At 48.6% G+C, this 12,759-nt stretch overlaps 1 protein-coding gene across 10 annotated transcripts in view; it reads left to right on the top strand.

The window, feature by feature from the left end:
- The window catches only part of SLC2A9 (solute carrier family 2 member 9), a 196,763-nt gene that overhangs the window by 125,652 nt on the left and 58,352 nt on the right, over positions 1-12,759 (top strand). For all 10 annotated transcript variants that reach the window (XM_081812617.1, XM_081812615.1, XM_081812614.1 and 7 more), the window contains one exon: positions 8,062-8,249. In XM_081812617.1, the coding sequence (XP_081668743.1) occupies positions 8,062-8,249 (188 nt within the window). The remainder of the gene's footprint in view (positions 1-8,061; positions 8,250-12,759) is intronic.

Here is a 12,759-nt window from a genome sequence, read left to right on the forward strand (position 1 = left end):
GGGAAATGAAAATTCTCATTCCTTCTTCAAGTTCTTTGGAATTAGTGATTAGAACATGGCCAGGAATATGAGGTGTGAGCCATGGGAAGCCTTTACTTTAAGTGCAAGGGCGAGAGTGGGAGCCTGAGCAGGGAGAGGACCCAAGTAGATCAGATGAACTATTTAAGTGACTTGGAGATTCAAGAGAACAGACCCCTCCTGGAGGGTTATTTTCCATAAGCAAATGTCCTTTTGAAATGGACTCACTGACTATGAATTTCTAAGGCCATTTCCTCTCTCTCCATGGACAGCTAGCTAAAATTGAAAGTGTCTGTCCTGTCTGCTCCCTGCCCCCTAGATGCCCTCATCTCGTTCTCTCGCAGGCTTTCATGGAACCTGAACACTTCCTGGGTTCTCCACTTGCTTAAGAGACCTCGTCCTTCTTCCTGTTCAATGCCTGGTTCCCTCCCACAGTATCTCTGACAGGTAGTCGTCATGCCTTTCCTTGCACACCTTCAGGGATGGGGAGCTCACTGCTTGTGAAACCGCTCGATCTTCCCTTGGCCACATCAGTCAGTTCCTCCTCGTGGTGAGCTGACTTCTGACGCGTCACAGCTGCTGCCATTGGTCCTCGTTCTGACCTCAGAGCCAAAGAGTCCAAACTTATCCACATCTAGGCTTCTCCTCCCAGAGGATCTCCTTCTTCAGACTAAGCAAATATGAGGAGGGACCAGTTACATTCATCCAACGTGGTCTGAGCACCTGCTGCATGCCAGGCCCTGAATAAGACCCAGCCTCTGGCAGGAGCTGTCATAAGCCTTACACCAGCGTTAAGCACCTGCCTTGATCTGGTAGGACCACAGTGATGACAGGAGCATCAGTGAGAGCCATTTACCAGCCTCAGGACAGCCCCGACACTGCACTAATGTGCTTTGTCCCCTCCCTGCATGGTTTCCTGCCCCTTTGTGAGTAGGGTCCCAGCTCCAGAGGCAGATTCCAGGCCTTCCTCTAGAGATTGGAAGGAAGGGAATGTTACTTAGGGGCTCTGGGTGAAAAAAGAATGCAAGAGTTATTTCAAACCAATCTTCTCTGTGCTTCCAAAGTGTAATGAAATTGGTGCTGATTTACAACTCAGGCCTTTGGCTCAGTCTGATGCAAGTGATGGGTAAATGGATGGGTGAGATGAAGCCTGAGCTTGCTTCTAGGCTCTTCAAGAATTCAGGATATGGAATGAAGACTTAGGAAGAAAGGCAGGGAAAGAAGGAAGGAAGGAAGCAGTAAGGGGGCGGGGGGAAGGAGGGAAGATCTGAAAGTTCTGGTTCTAAATTCCCAGGGATCATAACCGAGCATCCAGAGCAAGGGTTTTGGAGCCCTTGCTGGGGCTCTGCTCCCAGCTGCTCCATTTACCAGGGCTGACAGCAGTGGTTTCCTCTGGTGTCCGCATCACACCATCACACCGGAATCGTGATGAGAGCTCAAAAAGAACCTCAGAAAACAACGTAGATCCAAACGGAAGGCGGCAGCAAGGCTGGCTGAACTTAACACACTTGGAATTTGGTATTTGTTTTGCAGTCCCATCTGCTAGGAATGCAGTGTCGGGGATTCGGGCGGGGGGGGGGGGGGGCGCGGCTGGAGCAGGTAGATTTCCACCCTCCCAGCTTCACTCCTTTGTTCCTGCAAAATCAGGAGACAATGTTGCCTTTTTATGTTTTGACTACCATGATTTAGCAAAACCCACTGAAACTCTTCATCTGGAGTATTTTCAAACAGGAACGCTTTTGAAACTGTTTGCAGGGATTTTGTTTTTTAATGTGCAGATGTGGGAATTTGACCTGGTGACCCGTGTGCAGCACTTTGGGTCCCAGGCCACATGGTGATGGCACCGTTCCCACAAATCTCTTTCCACAGAGCAATCTCCTTTGAAAAGCTGCTACTTTTCTCGCTCTCCTTAAAATGCCACCTTTACTTTGAAGAGGTGGATTATTTATGTCTTAAGTTTTCGAACCTCGGCCAGGCAGCCTGCCGTTGGGAAGCTGACAGTGGGCTCGCACCCGGAGCAGAGGTGGTTGCTGGCTCCTGTCTTTGTGCAGAAACCTCAGTCTTACCTTAATTCGTGCCTTCTTTGGAGGATTCTTTATAAGCTGCCCGTACGTTCATCAGAGTTAATTCAATTAGAACCAAACACTACCATTCCCAAGTCCAGATCAGTCAATGGGACACATAAGCTGAAATGTATCGCTCTAGACTGAAAGCAAAGGTGAGGGGCCCCCTGTCAGCCCCTTCTCGTGGCAGAGCCCCCATTACCCTCATGTGGTTCGTGGGAAGGCTCCAGGGTCGGTCCATAATAAGATGTTGTAACAGTACAAACAGGACTTCCAGTGTCTTCTACTGCATCCCCCGCTGTGGATCCCACTGCTGTCGGTAATAAACTCAAACCTCAATCCCAGCTGCTGCTGAAAATAAATGCTTCGGTGAAACCGCTTAGTTTTAGAAGCCCTGAGCCCCGCTCCGAGCGGAAGAGGAGCTTAAGCTCCGTACTGTGCTGGGCACAAGACTGCAAAGGCCCATAGCCCCATGTCCTCCTGGCGTCCCTTTGCCTGCCTTGTCACAGGCCCTCCAGGTCACACGAAGGAAGTCCCCAGGCTGCTGTGCACTTTGCTTTAGCAGGAGGCGAGAAATGCTAACAGAGGCCATCCAGGGCAGTAGCCGCCTAAGAAAGCACCGCAAACCGGGGACTTAAAACAGGAGGGGTTCTCTCCCCGTTCTGGAGACCAGGAGTCCAAAGTCAACCTGTAAGCAAGACCTGCTTCCTCTCGCGGCTTCTGGCGTGTGCCCGCCAACCTTGGCCTCCTGTGGCTTTAGTCTCCAGGCTCTGCCTCCGTTCGCACGGGGCCGTCTTCCCTGTGTGTCTGTCTCTGTGTCTCTTCTCCTCTTATTAAGGGCCCATCCTACTCCGGTGTGACCTCATCTTAACTGACAATCACATCTGCAAAGACCCTGTTTCCAGATAAGGTCACATTCACGGTTACCAGGTTAGGACTTCGACATCTGTTTATGGGGACACAATTCAACCCACAATGGAAGGTTATAGCATTTTGTACCGTTTGTCAGCCTAAAAAGGAAGAAAAAAGAGAAGAAGGAAGGGGTGAGGGGTATAGCAAGTGCCTCCTGGAACAGTTCACGGACCTCCAGTGCTCGTCGCCCGTTAAGAGCAGTTGTGTCCGAGGACCTCGTGTGTGCTGACATTTACCACCGCAGACAGCCCCGATGCTGCTCTGTCCATCTTACAGATAAGGAAACTGAGGCACAGAAACATCAAGAACCTCACGTGGCATCAGACTAGGTGACGAGGAGAGAAGCGAGGATCTGAGCCCCAGGCAGCGTGGCCCCAGAGCCGGGGCCCTTAACCACCCTGCCACGGCAGTACCTGCCTGGTCACAGGTGCGCGCAGACCAGGCGGGCGTTACTGCGCCAGATGGTCTGGAACCGGAGGAAGCAGAGGTGCGTGAGGCACTCGAGACGGGCCCAGGCGCCAGGCTAGTGGGCAGCAGATGCCAGACAGAGCCCCATCATCTGTCCCCACCGCCCACCGCCCACCTCCACCTTTCCTCTCTGCCGCACACGTCTCCACGTTTTGCTCGGGGCGTGGCGCTGGTGGGTATTTGAGGGCCCGATGTGGGCTGCAGTCCGCTTCCAGCTCTTTTCTCTGAGTTGGCCAGGCACAGGCAGAACCTCAGACACCGCTCCACTGATCTGGAAACTTCAGATATGTGAGTCAGACCAAGCCAAGAGCACCTGCTCGCCTTCATTTCTTCATTTCGTACCGCCAGTGTGAAACTGGGCTGGCAGAGTGTTGGGGCTCAGCCCTTGGCGATCATGAAGGAAAGGAGCTCGGAGCTCTACAGGACTGCACTCATGTCCCTAACCGGCACACCAGCCCACTTCCAAATCCCTGAGGCCATCCAGGCTCTGGCCAGGAGCAGGCGCCCAGGCCCACCCGGTGGAGGTCGAGGCCTGTGTTGTCCACCTGGGTACAGCTGACATGTGGCATGTGAGCCACCTCCCCGCTCTGCCACATTCTGCCCTGAGCCAGCATCCACACCCTTCCTCACTGGGCAGGGGGGACAACCTGGATCTCTTGGATCTCTTGCAGTCGAGTTCCAGGCAGCCATGAACACTCAGGCAGAATTAGCTGCCAGGATAGTCCTGTCCTCCAGTCTGGTGCACCCAGAGAGGCAGCCCCCAGGAAGGCCCTTGCCTAGAAGCCAGACTGACCTTTAGCGAAGCCCATGGGCCCCACCCCAGTGGGCTTCCCAACCGACGTGGGACACTCAGTGAGCACCTTCCAGGGCTGGGCACCTCTCCAGGTGTATGCCCATTACCTGGTCTGCAAGCCACAGCCTACAGGCCAGGCGTTATTAGGGCACAGAGAGGCTGAGCAATTCAGCCACGGTCGCCCAGCCAGGACATGGCATAGCAAGGGCTCCAGCCCTAGCAGCCTGGTTCTAGAGCTTAAACCTTGGATTTGTGGCTACTCAGAGTTTGTGGTCCCTGTCCCTTCCAGCCCTTCCTCCTAGACCTCAGACAGCACTGGGCAGACACACCCCAAATTTGCCCTTTTTAGATTTTGCATGATGCTGGCGTCACTCGTCCATGCAAGGGGACATTATGGGTGTTGCATCCGCAGTGAGCCAGGCTCTGGGCTACTGCTCTGCATCCTTGCCCTGAGGAGCTGTCATAATGACCAGAGACATAGGTGGGCTGAGGTCAGCCCCACCTGGCAAGAGGAGCACTCTAAGGCCTGAGAGATCAGATGATTTTCCCATATCACACCGAAAGCGAGTGGTGGGAGTTGGGGGGGAGCTACCTCTGTCTAATTAAAATGGCTCTGTGTTAGTTTTCTTTGGCTGTTCTAACAAATTACCACAAACCTAGTGGCTTAAAACGATACAGGAATACGTGAAAGAAATTTGGTACTTACTTAGTGATTTAGTTTGAGCTGCTGGGTCACGCCTTATCTGAAGCAAGATTTTTCAGCAGTTCCTTTAAAAAAAAAACAAACCAATTTATTATCTTACAGTTCTGGAGGTCAGAACTCCAAAAGAGGTCTCACTGGGCTAAAACCGAGGTGTTACAAGGTCTCCAGCTTCCAGAGGCACCCCCATTCCTTGGCTCATGACCCCTCATCCATCTTTAAAGTGCATCCCCTCCATTCTCTGTTTCTAACACATCTTCTCCAACTCTGACCTCTTGTCTCCCTCTTACAGGGATCCTCATAACAACATTGAGCCCACCCAAATAATCCAGGATAACCTCCCCATCACAGGATCCTTAACTCGATCATATCTGCGAAGCCCCTGTGGCCATATCAGCTAACCCATGAGCAGGTTCTGGGGACTAGAATATGGATTTATTTGGGAGGACATTTGGGCTCTTTCTGCTTTTCATGATGTGATATTTGCCTCTACTCTCTGATCCATGTCCTCCATTGGGATTCTTCCTCCAGGCCATGGGGACATCCTGGATTCACTCCCACTGTGACACATGTCACATAGAATTAGAACAAAATTTCTTGACGATCCTCTGCAGGTTGTGAGTAGGTGCTCCAGCAAATATATGCAGGAAATGTGGAGCAAAACAAAAATTAAATGGGTGTCTTTATGCAGGACTTATCAGAACGTTTATTATGTAATTAACGTGACATTTGAACCAAGAGATAGAGTGTACAATGCTACTAAACTTCTTTGACCAAGGCATTTTATTCCACGGAGCTTCTCTGGGAATCGGCATTCCACAGAATGCACGTTAGGAAAAGTGGGTGACCGATGAGGACACTGCCTGTGCAGGGTCTGTAGCTTCTGTCCCTCCAGCTGCTGTACTTGGCACACTGCCTGGAGCTCGTACGTGCCGAGAATTGGGCCTGGGTGGGGCCCTGAGACTGTCCCTTAAAAAAGCCAGTGCTTCTCCCCCAAGGGTTGTGTGCTCCTGAGCATCAGCCTGGGGAGCCTGAAACTCAACTGTCCGCCAGTCAGCAGGGCCTGGCAGTGCCAACCTCCCTCCCCATCCCCGTCCCCCGAGCCTCCCGGACGGCGGTCAGGCCCAGCTCAGGTGGGCCTAGAAGCTGAGGCAGTGGAGGATGCGAGGCCATGTCTCCACTTGACCGCAGGAGTGTGGCCTCCGGAGAGAGGATGGCATTAGGATTTATCACAGGAGGCCGCCCGCCCCCTTCCTGCCCTCTTCATCCATCAGTGAGTGGTGCATCTCCATGTCTGCCATGATACTCTCCCTCACCAGATACTCTTCTTCACCCAATCACAGGAAACTTGAAGAGGGGTGTGTGGAGGGGCACCTGGGTAGCTCAGTCGGTTAAGCGTCCAACTCTTGATTTTGGCTCAGGTCATGATCTCAGGGTCCTGGGACTGAGCTCCGCATCGGACTCTGTGCTTAGAGGGGAGTCTGCTTGGGATTCTCTTTCCCTCTGCCCCCCCACCCCCACACTCTCTCTCTCTAAAATAAATAAATCAATCTTTAAAAAAATAAAGGATGTGGAGCAAGTAGAAACTATTTTTATGAACACATATACAGCAGGTAATTAAATCAATGCTTTAAAAGAAGGAGATCACAGCTTTTAGGAAAGAAGAGAGATTTTGTTCCAGGAAACTCTGTTAAAGAGCTGAGCATCAAATTTAGCCGAGAGCTTCCTGGCAGCCAAGGTGGGAAAGGAAAAAAAAATAGGCTATAAATTTCTCTTTATTTTACATGGAAAGCATGTATGTCAGGAAGGAGAAAGAAATATTTTTCTGCCCTAAAACTTTAGGATGACTTTATCAAATGAGTGTTGCGTTTTGAACTTTGAGACAGTGTTAACAATACTATGGTGTAGTGAATGATGTGGAAACGTCACTCATTTGGCTACTTCTTCCATTTATCCATAATAAAATACTAAGAAAAGTATTAAATCATCACTTACAAAAGAAAGATTCTGAAGCCGTTTTCAGTGTACTACTGGAAATAACATCCCAGAGGCTTCATGGGCTTGCTTTTTGTAGAATCTGGAGCAAGTTTAATAGCCTTTATTTTCCTGCTACTTAAGAAGAGCAATTTCACATGCCCTGCAGTGCAGAGCAGTGTTTTCAAGGATGATGCCCACTGTGTCTGGGATGGACTGTCCACAGGAGCCGTCACCAAAGCCACCTCTCTCTGTAGGAGGATAGATACTAGAGCACTGGATATTTAAATCCGTGTTCTAAAAGTGTCTCCTATTATCTGATTATCATGATCTCAGGGGTCTAATCAGTCCGCCCACCTTTGCATCTATATACATGGAGGTTTGCACAATTAAGGGCTTAGTAACAAATGGCAGGTTCCCTGAGGCTGGAAATTTGCAGTGTTCAGCCTGGAAAAGGCATAAGTCACAAGGGTAATTTTGAATCCTGGGAAGACTAGCTCTTTGAGAATATGTCCACCCAGGTTCCTGTGTTCCCCAGGGTCATATGGAAAGGGCCTTGGAGGGCATTTAGTTCAGTTCTCCTCCCAATGATAGAATCTACTCCCAGCATCCTGGCCAAGTGGCAGGCAGTCTGACCATCTGAATACCTCCAACAAGGATGAGCACCCAGGGCCAGGCAGATGGGAGGCGCTGAATAAATATTTATCAAAAGAACACCTCCTATGTGCGAAGCTCTGAGCTAGGGGTTAGTGTGTATACATCATCCCATTACTAACAGAGCCATGTGAGGCAGGAATGGTTACAAACAATGGACTGATGCTCTGTGATCGCAATGGGACTGGAACCCTGGATGTGCTCCTCTTCCCTCTGGGGGCAATCAGGAGACTCCTGTTCTCTCCTGGCTCTTCTCCTAGCCAACCAGGTGACCTTGGGCACATCACCGCACATCTCTGGGCCTCCGTTTTCCTATTTCCAAACAAAGGCGTAGAATTTCATGGTTTCAAAGGCCCCTGCCAGCTATCTCCCTGACAATGTGTGGGTCTGGGTGGTGGAACTATCCCCGCAGAGCCCAGTGTCAGACTCGGCAAACATCCTGATCCCTGCTAAAAATCTGTGATTGCCCCTGTTTGCAGCCTTCCAGACTTTCCTGGGCAAAGAGGATGTCTCCCGAGAGGTGGAGGAGGTCCTGATGGAGAGCCGCGTGCAGAGGAATGTCCAGCTGGTGTCCGTGCTGGAGCTGCTCCGGAGTCCCCTCGTGCGCTGGCAGGTCTTCACTGTGGTCATCACCATGGCCTGCTACCAGCTCTGCGGTCTCAATGCGGTGAGCATCCCTGCGCAAAGGGAGGAACTAGAGGGAGGGGAGGGCAAGGTGGGGCAGGGCTTGGGCCTCAGTACCAGGATCCGGTCCCAGCTCTGCTACCTCCACCAGCTCTGCGCCATCGGGCAATCCCACAGTCTGATCCATTCTCAGTTTCCTCATCTGTAAAATGGGCTGACGTAATACTGAAAGAAATAATCCATGCAGAGTGTTCAATGCAGCAGCTACAAAGTTGCCCCTTAATAAATGCTGCCTACCATTATAATTTCTGATCCCCAAAACTCAGATTTCTTACTAAAATGGGTATTAGGAAGTTGTCAGTGAAAGATGATTTAAATAAAAGTACTCTTGGTTGGGCTGATTTCAACAGGATAAGGGGGACCTTCCACAGAGCCCCAGACAAAACAGCTCCGCTGCATTCATGAGCCTGGCATCCCCTGAAAGTCAGCAGGGAGGGGGTTTGGGGCGTGTTTGGGGAGATGACATAGAAGCAGAGGCGTCCCTGTCCGGAGAGGGAAAGGTGACAGCATGGAAAGTTCCAACCATCATGTTTTGCCGCATTTCAACTACTCTTGATTCTATTTTTGGAAACATTGGGATGAAATGAAATCATCTTGCAACTTACCTGTTTTTACCTTTTTCCTTGGTCTGGTTAAAGTCAGCAGGAGGAGGAGGGGCCTGGGCCAAGGGCACGGCCTTGGACAGGGGCTGCCCTTTCCTCCTCTTTGCACCTCCAGGCTCAAAGCCTCCCTCCCTGTTCTGAGAAGGTAGAGAGGGGGCAGATCCATTTCTTAGAGCTAACATTTAGAGTAGTAAAAGCCACATATGGAATCTGTATTTAATGAGGCATTTGGATTGAGAACCATGACATTTCTAAACAGAATTCTCTCCTCTCCCGGGATATAATTTTCCAATTTGCATTCCCTATATAACTTCCTATATAAATCCCACTAGGGTGTATCTGTAAACCCCACTGCATCAGCATGGGATGGGGAGAAACCATCTCATCTGCTCCAAGGGCTGGGATTGGGGAGGTCTCAGCTTCCAGGTATCCCACCCTCCTCATAGTGACTGCCTTTCATCTGTTTTGCTATTGTCGTGAGCACATTTAATGTGAGATCTACCTCCTTAACAAACGTTCAGGTGCGCAACGCCGGATTGTGAACTGTAGACACAGTGTCCTACAGCCCATCTGCAGAGCGTATATATCTTGCTTCACTGAAACTTTGCACCTGTTGATTGGCAGCCCCCCATTTCCTCCTCCCACAGCCCCTAGCAACCACCACTCTGCTCCCTGCTTCTATGAGTTTGGCTACTTTAGATACTTCACGAAAGTGCAAGCATACAGTATTGGCGATCAGCTTTTTCCCTCGGCATGGTGTCCACCAGGTTCATCCATGCGGTCACATGCTGCAGGATATCCCTCCTTTTCAAGGCCGGATAATACTCCATCATGCGTACACATACCACATTTTCTTTATCCATTAGTCCATTGACAAACGTTTAGGATATTTCCACACCTTGGCTACTGTGAATAGTGCTGCATTGAACATGGGTGTGCAGATATCTCTTCGAGATCCTGATTTCGATCTGGATAAAAACCCAGAAGTGGGATGCTGACTCATATTGCAGTTCTGATTTTTTGAGGAACCTCCATACCATTTTCCAGAGCGGCTGCACCAGTTTGCATTCCCACTGACAGTGTGCAAGGGTTCTAATTCTTCCACATCCTCACCAGCACCTTTTTTTTTTTCATGGTAGACATCCTAACAGCTGTGAGGTGATATCTTGCTGTAGTTTCGATTTACGTTTCTCTGATGCTGAGTGATGTCAAGTGTCTTTTCATGTGTTTGTTGGTCATTTGTAGGTCTTCTTTGGGAAATGTCTGTTCAAGTCCTTTGCCCATTTTTTAATGGAGTTGTTTGGAGGCTTTGGGGGGTTTTGTTTTATCTTTTTTTGTTTTGCTGTTGAGATGTAGGAGTCCCTTATATATTTTGGTGATTAACCCCTTATCAGATATATGGTTTGCCAATACTTTCTCCCATGCTGTAGATTGCCTTTCCACTCTGTCGATTATTTTTTTTTACCGTGAAGAAACTTTTTAGTCTGATGTAGTCACACTTGTTGATTTTTGCTTTTGGTGTCATCTCCAAAAAAAAAATCATTGCCAAGACCAATGTTACAAAGTTTTCCCCCTATGTTTTCTTCTAGGATTTTTACAGTTCTTGTGTTTAAAATCTTAATCCATTTTGAGTGAAGATTAGCATCCATTTTCATTCTTTTGTATGTGGGTATCCAATTTTTCCAACACTATATGCCAGACTATCCTTTCCCCATTGAATATTCTTGGCACCCTTTGGCAATCAGTGGACCACATATGGGTTTATTTCTGGTATCTCTATTCTGTTTCCTTAGTTTATATGTCTGTCTTTATTTCAGTATCACGCTGTTTTAATTACTGTTGCTTTGTAATATGATGCCTTCAGTTTTGTTCTTTTTAAAGATATGGTTCCAGGGGAATTTTAGGATTTTTTTCTATTTCTGGAAAATATGCCATTGGGATTTTAATAGGGATGGCATTGAATCTGTAGATCATTTTGGGTAGTATGGCCATTTTAATAATATTAAATCTCCTAGTCCATGAATGGAGTATTTTTCCATTTATTTGTGTATTTAATTTATTTCCTTAGTGCTTTTTAGTTTTCAGTGCAAAAGTCTTTCGTTTCCTTAGTTAACTTTATTCCCAAGTATTTTTTTATGCTATTGTAAATACAATTATTTTCATAATTTCCCTTTCAGATGGTTCATTGTTAGTATATAAAAACACAACTGATTTTTATTTTTTTCAAAGATTTTTATTTTTTCATTTATTTATTTGACAGAGACAAAGAGAGACACAGCGAGAGAGGGAACACCAGCAGGGGGAGTGGGAGAGGGAGAAGCAGGCTTCCTGCTGAGCAGGGAGCCCGATGCGGGACTCGATCCCAGGACCCTGGGGTCATGACCTGAGCTGAAGGCAGACGCTTAACGACTGAACCACCCAGGTGCCCAGAACGCAACTGATTTTTGTATGTTGATTCTGTATCCTGCAACTTTACCGAATTTATTAGTTCTAACAATGTGTGTGTGTGTGCGCTATCTTCAGGGTTTTCTACATTTAAGACCGTGTCATTTGCAAACAGTGATGATTTTACTTCTTCCTTTCTGCTTTGGGTGACTTTTCTTTCTTTTTCTTCTCTAATTGCACCGGCTAGGACTTCCAGTACTATGTTGACTAGAAGTGGTGAGAGTGGGCATCATTGTCTTGTTTCTGATGTTAGAGGAAAAGCTTTCAGTTTGATGAGTATGATGATATTATGATATGATATTAGCTGAGTATGATGTTAGCTCTGGGCTTGTCATGTATGGCCTTTATTATGTTCAGGTATTCTCCTTCTATTTATTGTTTGTTTAGGATTATTTTTAATCTTTAAGTCAGAAGTAATGCTTCCCACTTGGCATGCTTAACTGGACATGGAGCAAAAAGCTCTGGACCCATATCCAGAGGCCTGGCTGTCTGTCTCAGTGTGACCACAGGCCTGCAGTGGGAAGCCTAGGCCAATCACTACCCTCCCCCAGCCTCTGCCTGCTCGGCTGTAATAATAATAAAGCAAACATTCATTTAGCACTAACGTGAGCCAGAAGGTGTCCCTGTGTCTGTCCTGTGAGTCAGACACCACTGTTGGGCACAGAGACGTTGAGACTTTCCCTAGGTCACACAGCTACAAGTGGTAGAAAGGGGATTTGAGCCCCAGCCACTTGGCCACAAGGTCTGGCCGCTTGAGCCCTGAGCGGGGAGGGTCCCTAAGGCCCCCTTCGAGCATCCCCATATGTGTCCCTGGGCTGTGTCCCAAGGTCATCCCTAGGCAGCCAATGCAACAAGTCTGACACCCTCTCTTTTACATACAAAAGGACAAACAGTGGCTGGCAGCCACCTCAGCCTCAGAGTCCTGTGCTTCAGTCCAGTTCTCCCCTGCACCTCTTGCCTCTCAGTCCAAATAATGCGTGAGACAAGGAGGAATGCTGTCTACCAGATGGAAAACTTCAAATGCCCTTTAAAACTTGCTTTCTTCCCTTAATTGTCTCAGAAATTATTTGGGGGGACATGGTCTGTAGTTGAAGACATTGCAAATACTGCTAGGAATCTCCCCATTGATCACTTCATTCCAGCCCCAAATGTCCTGCAGGGCAAATGGGGCCATCCTCATTTTCTAGAAGAAGAAATGAGGTTTCCAGAGGGCCAAGCACCTGCCCAGGCTTGGCCAGCCTTTCTCTAAGGCCCAGGTGCCTGCACTAACCGAGACATTCACAGCCTCAGCACTATGCACATTTGGGGCCGGAAAATCCCTTTCATGGGGGGCTGTCCTGTGTACTATAGAACGTTCCACAGCATCTCTGGCCTCAGCCCACCAGATGACAGTAGGCTACCCCACCAGTTGTGACAACCAAAAATGTCTTCAGACATTGCCAAATG

This window comes from Leptonychotes weddellii, chromosome 2 (genome assembly GCF_054177405.1).
Source record: "Leptonychotes weddellii isolate Sample4059 chromosome 2, ASM5417740v2, whole genome shotgun sequence".
Classification (NCBI taxonomy): domain Eukaryota; kingdom Metazoa; phylum Chordata; class Mammalia; order Carnivora; family Phocidae; genus Leptonychotes; species Leptonychotes weddellii.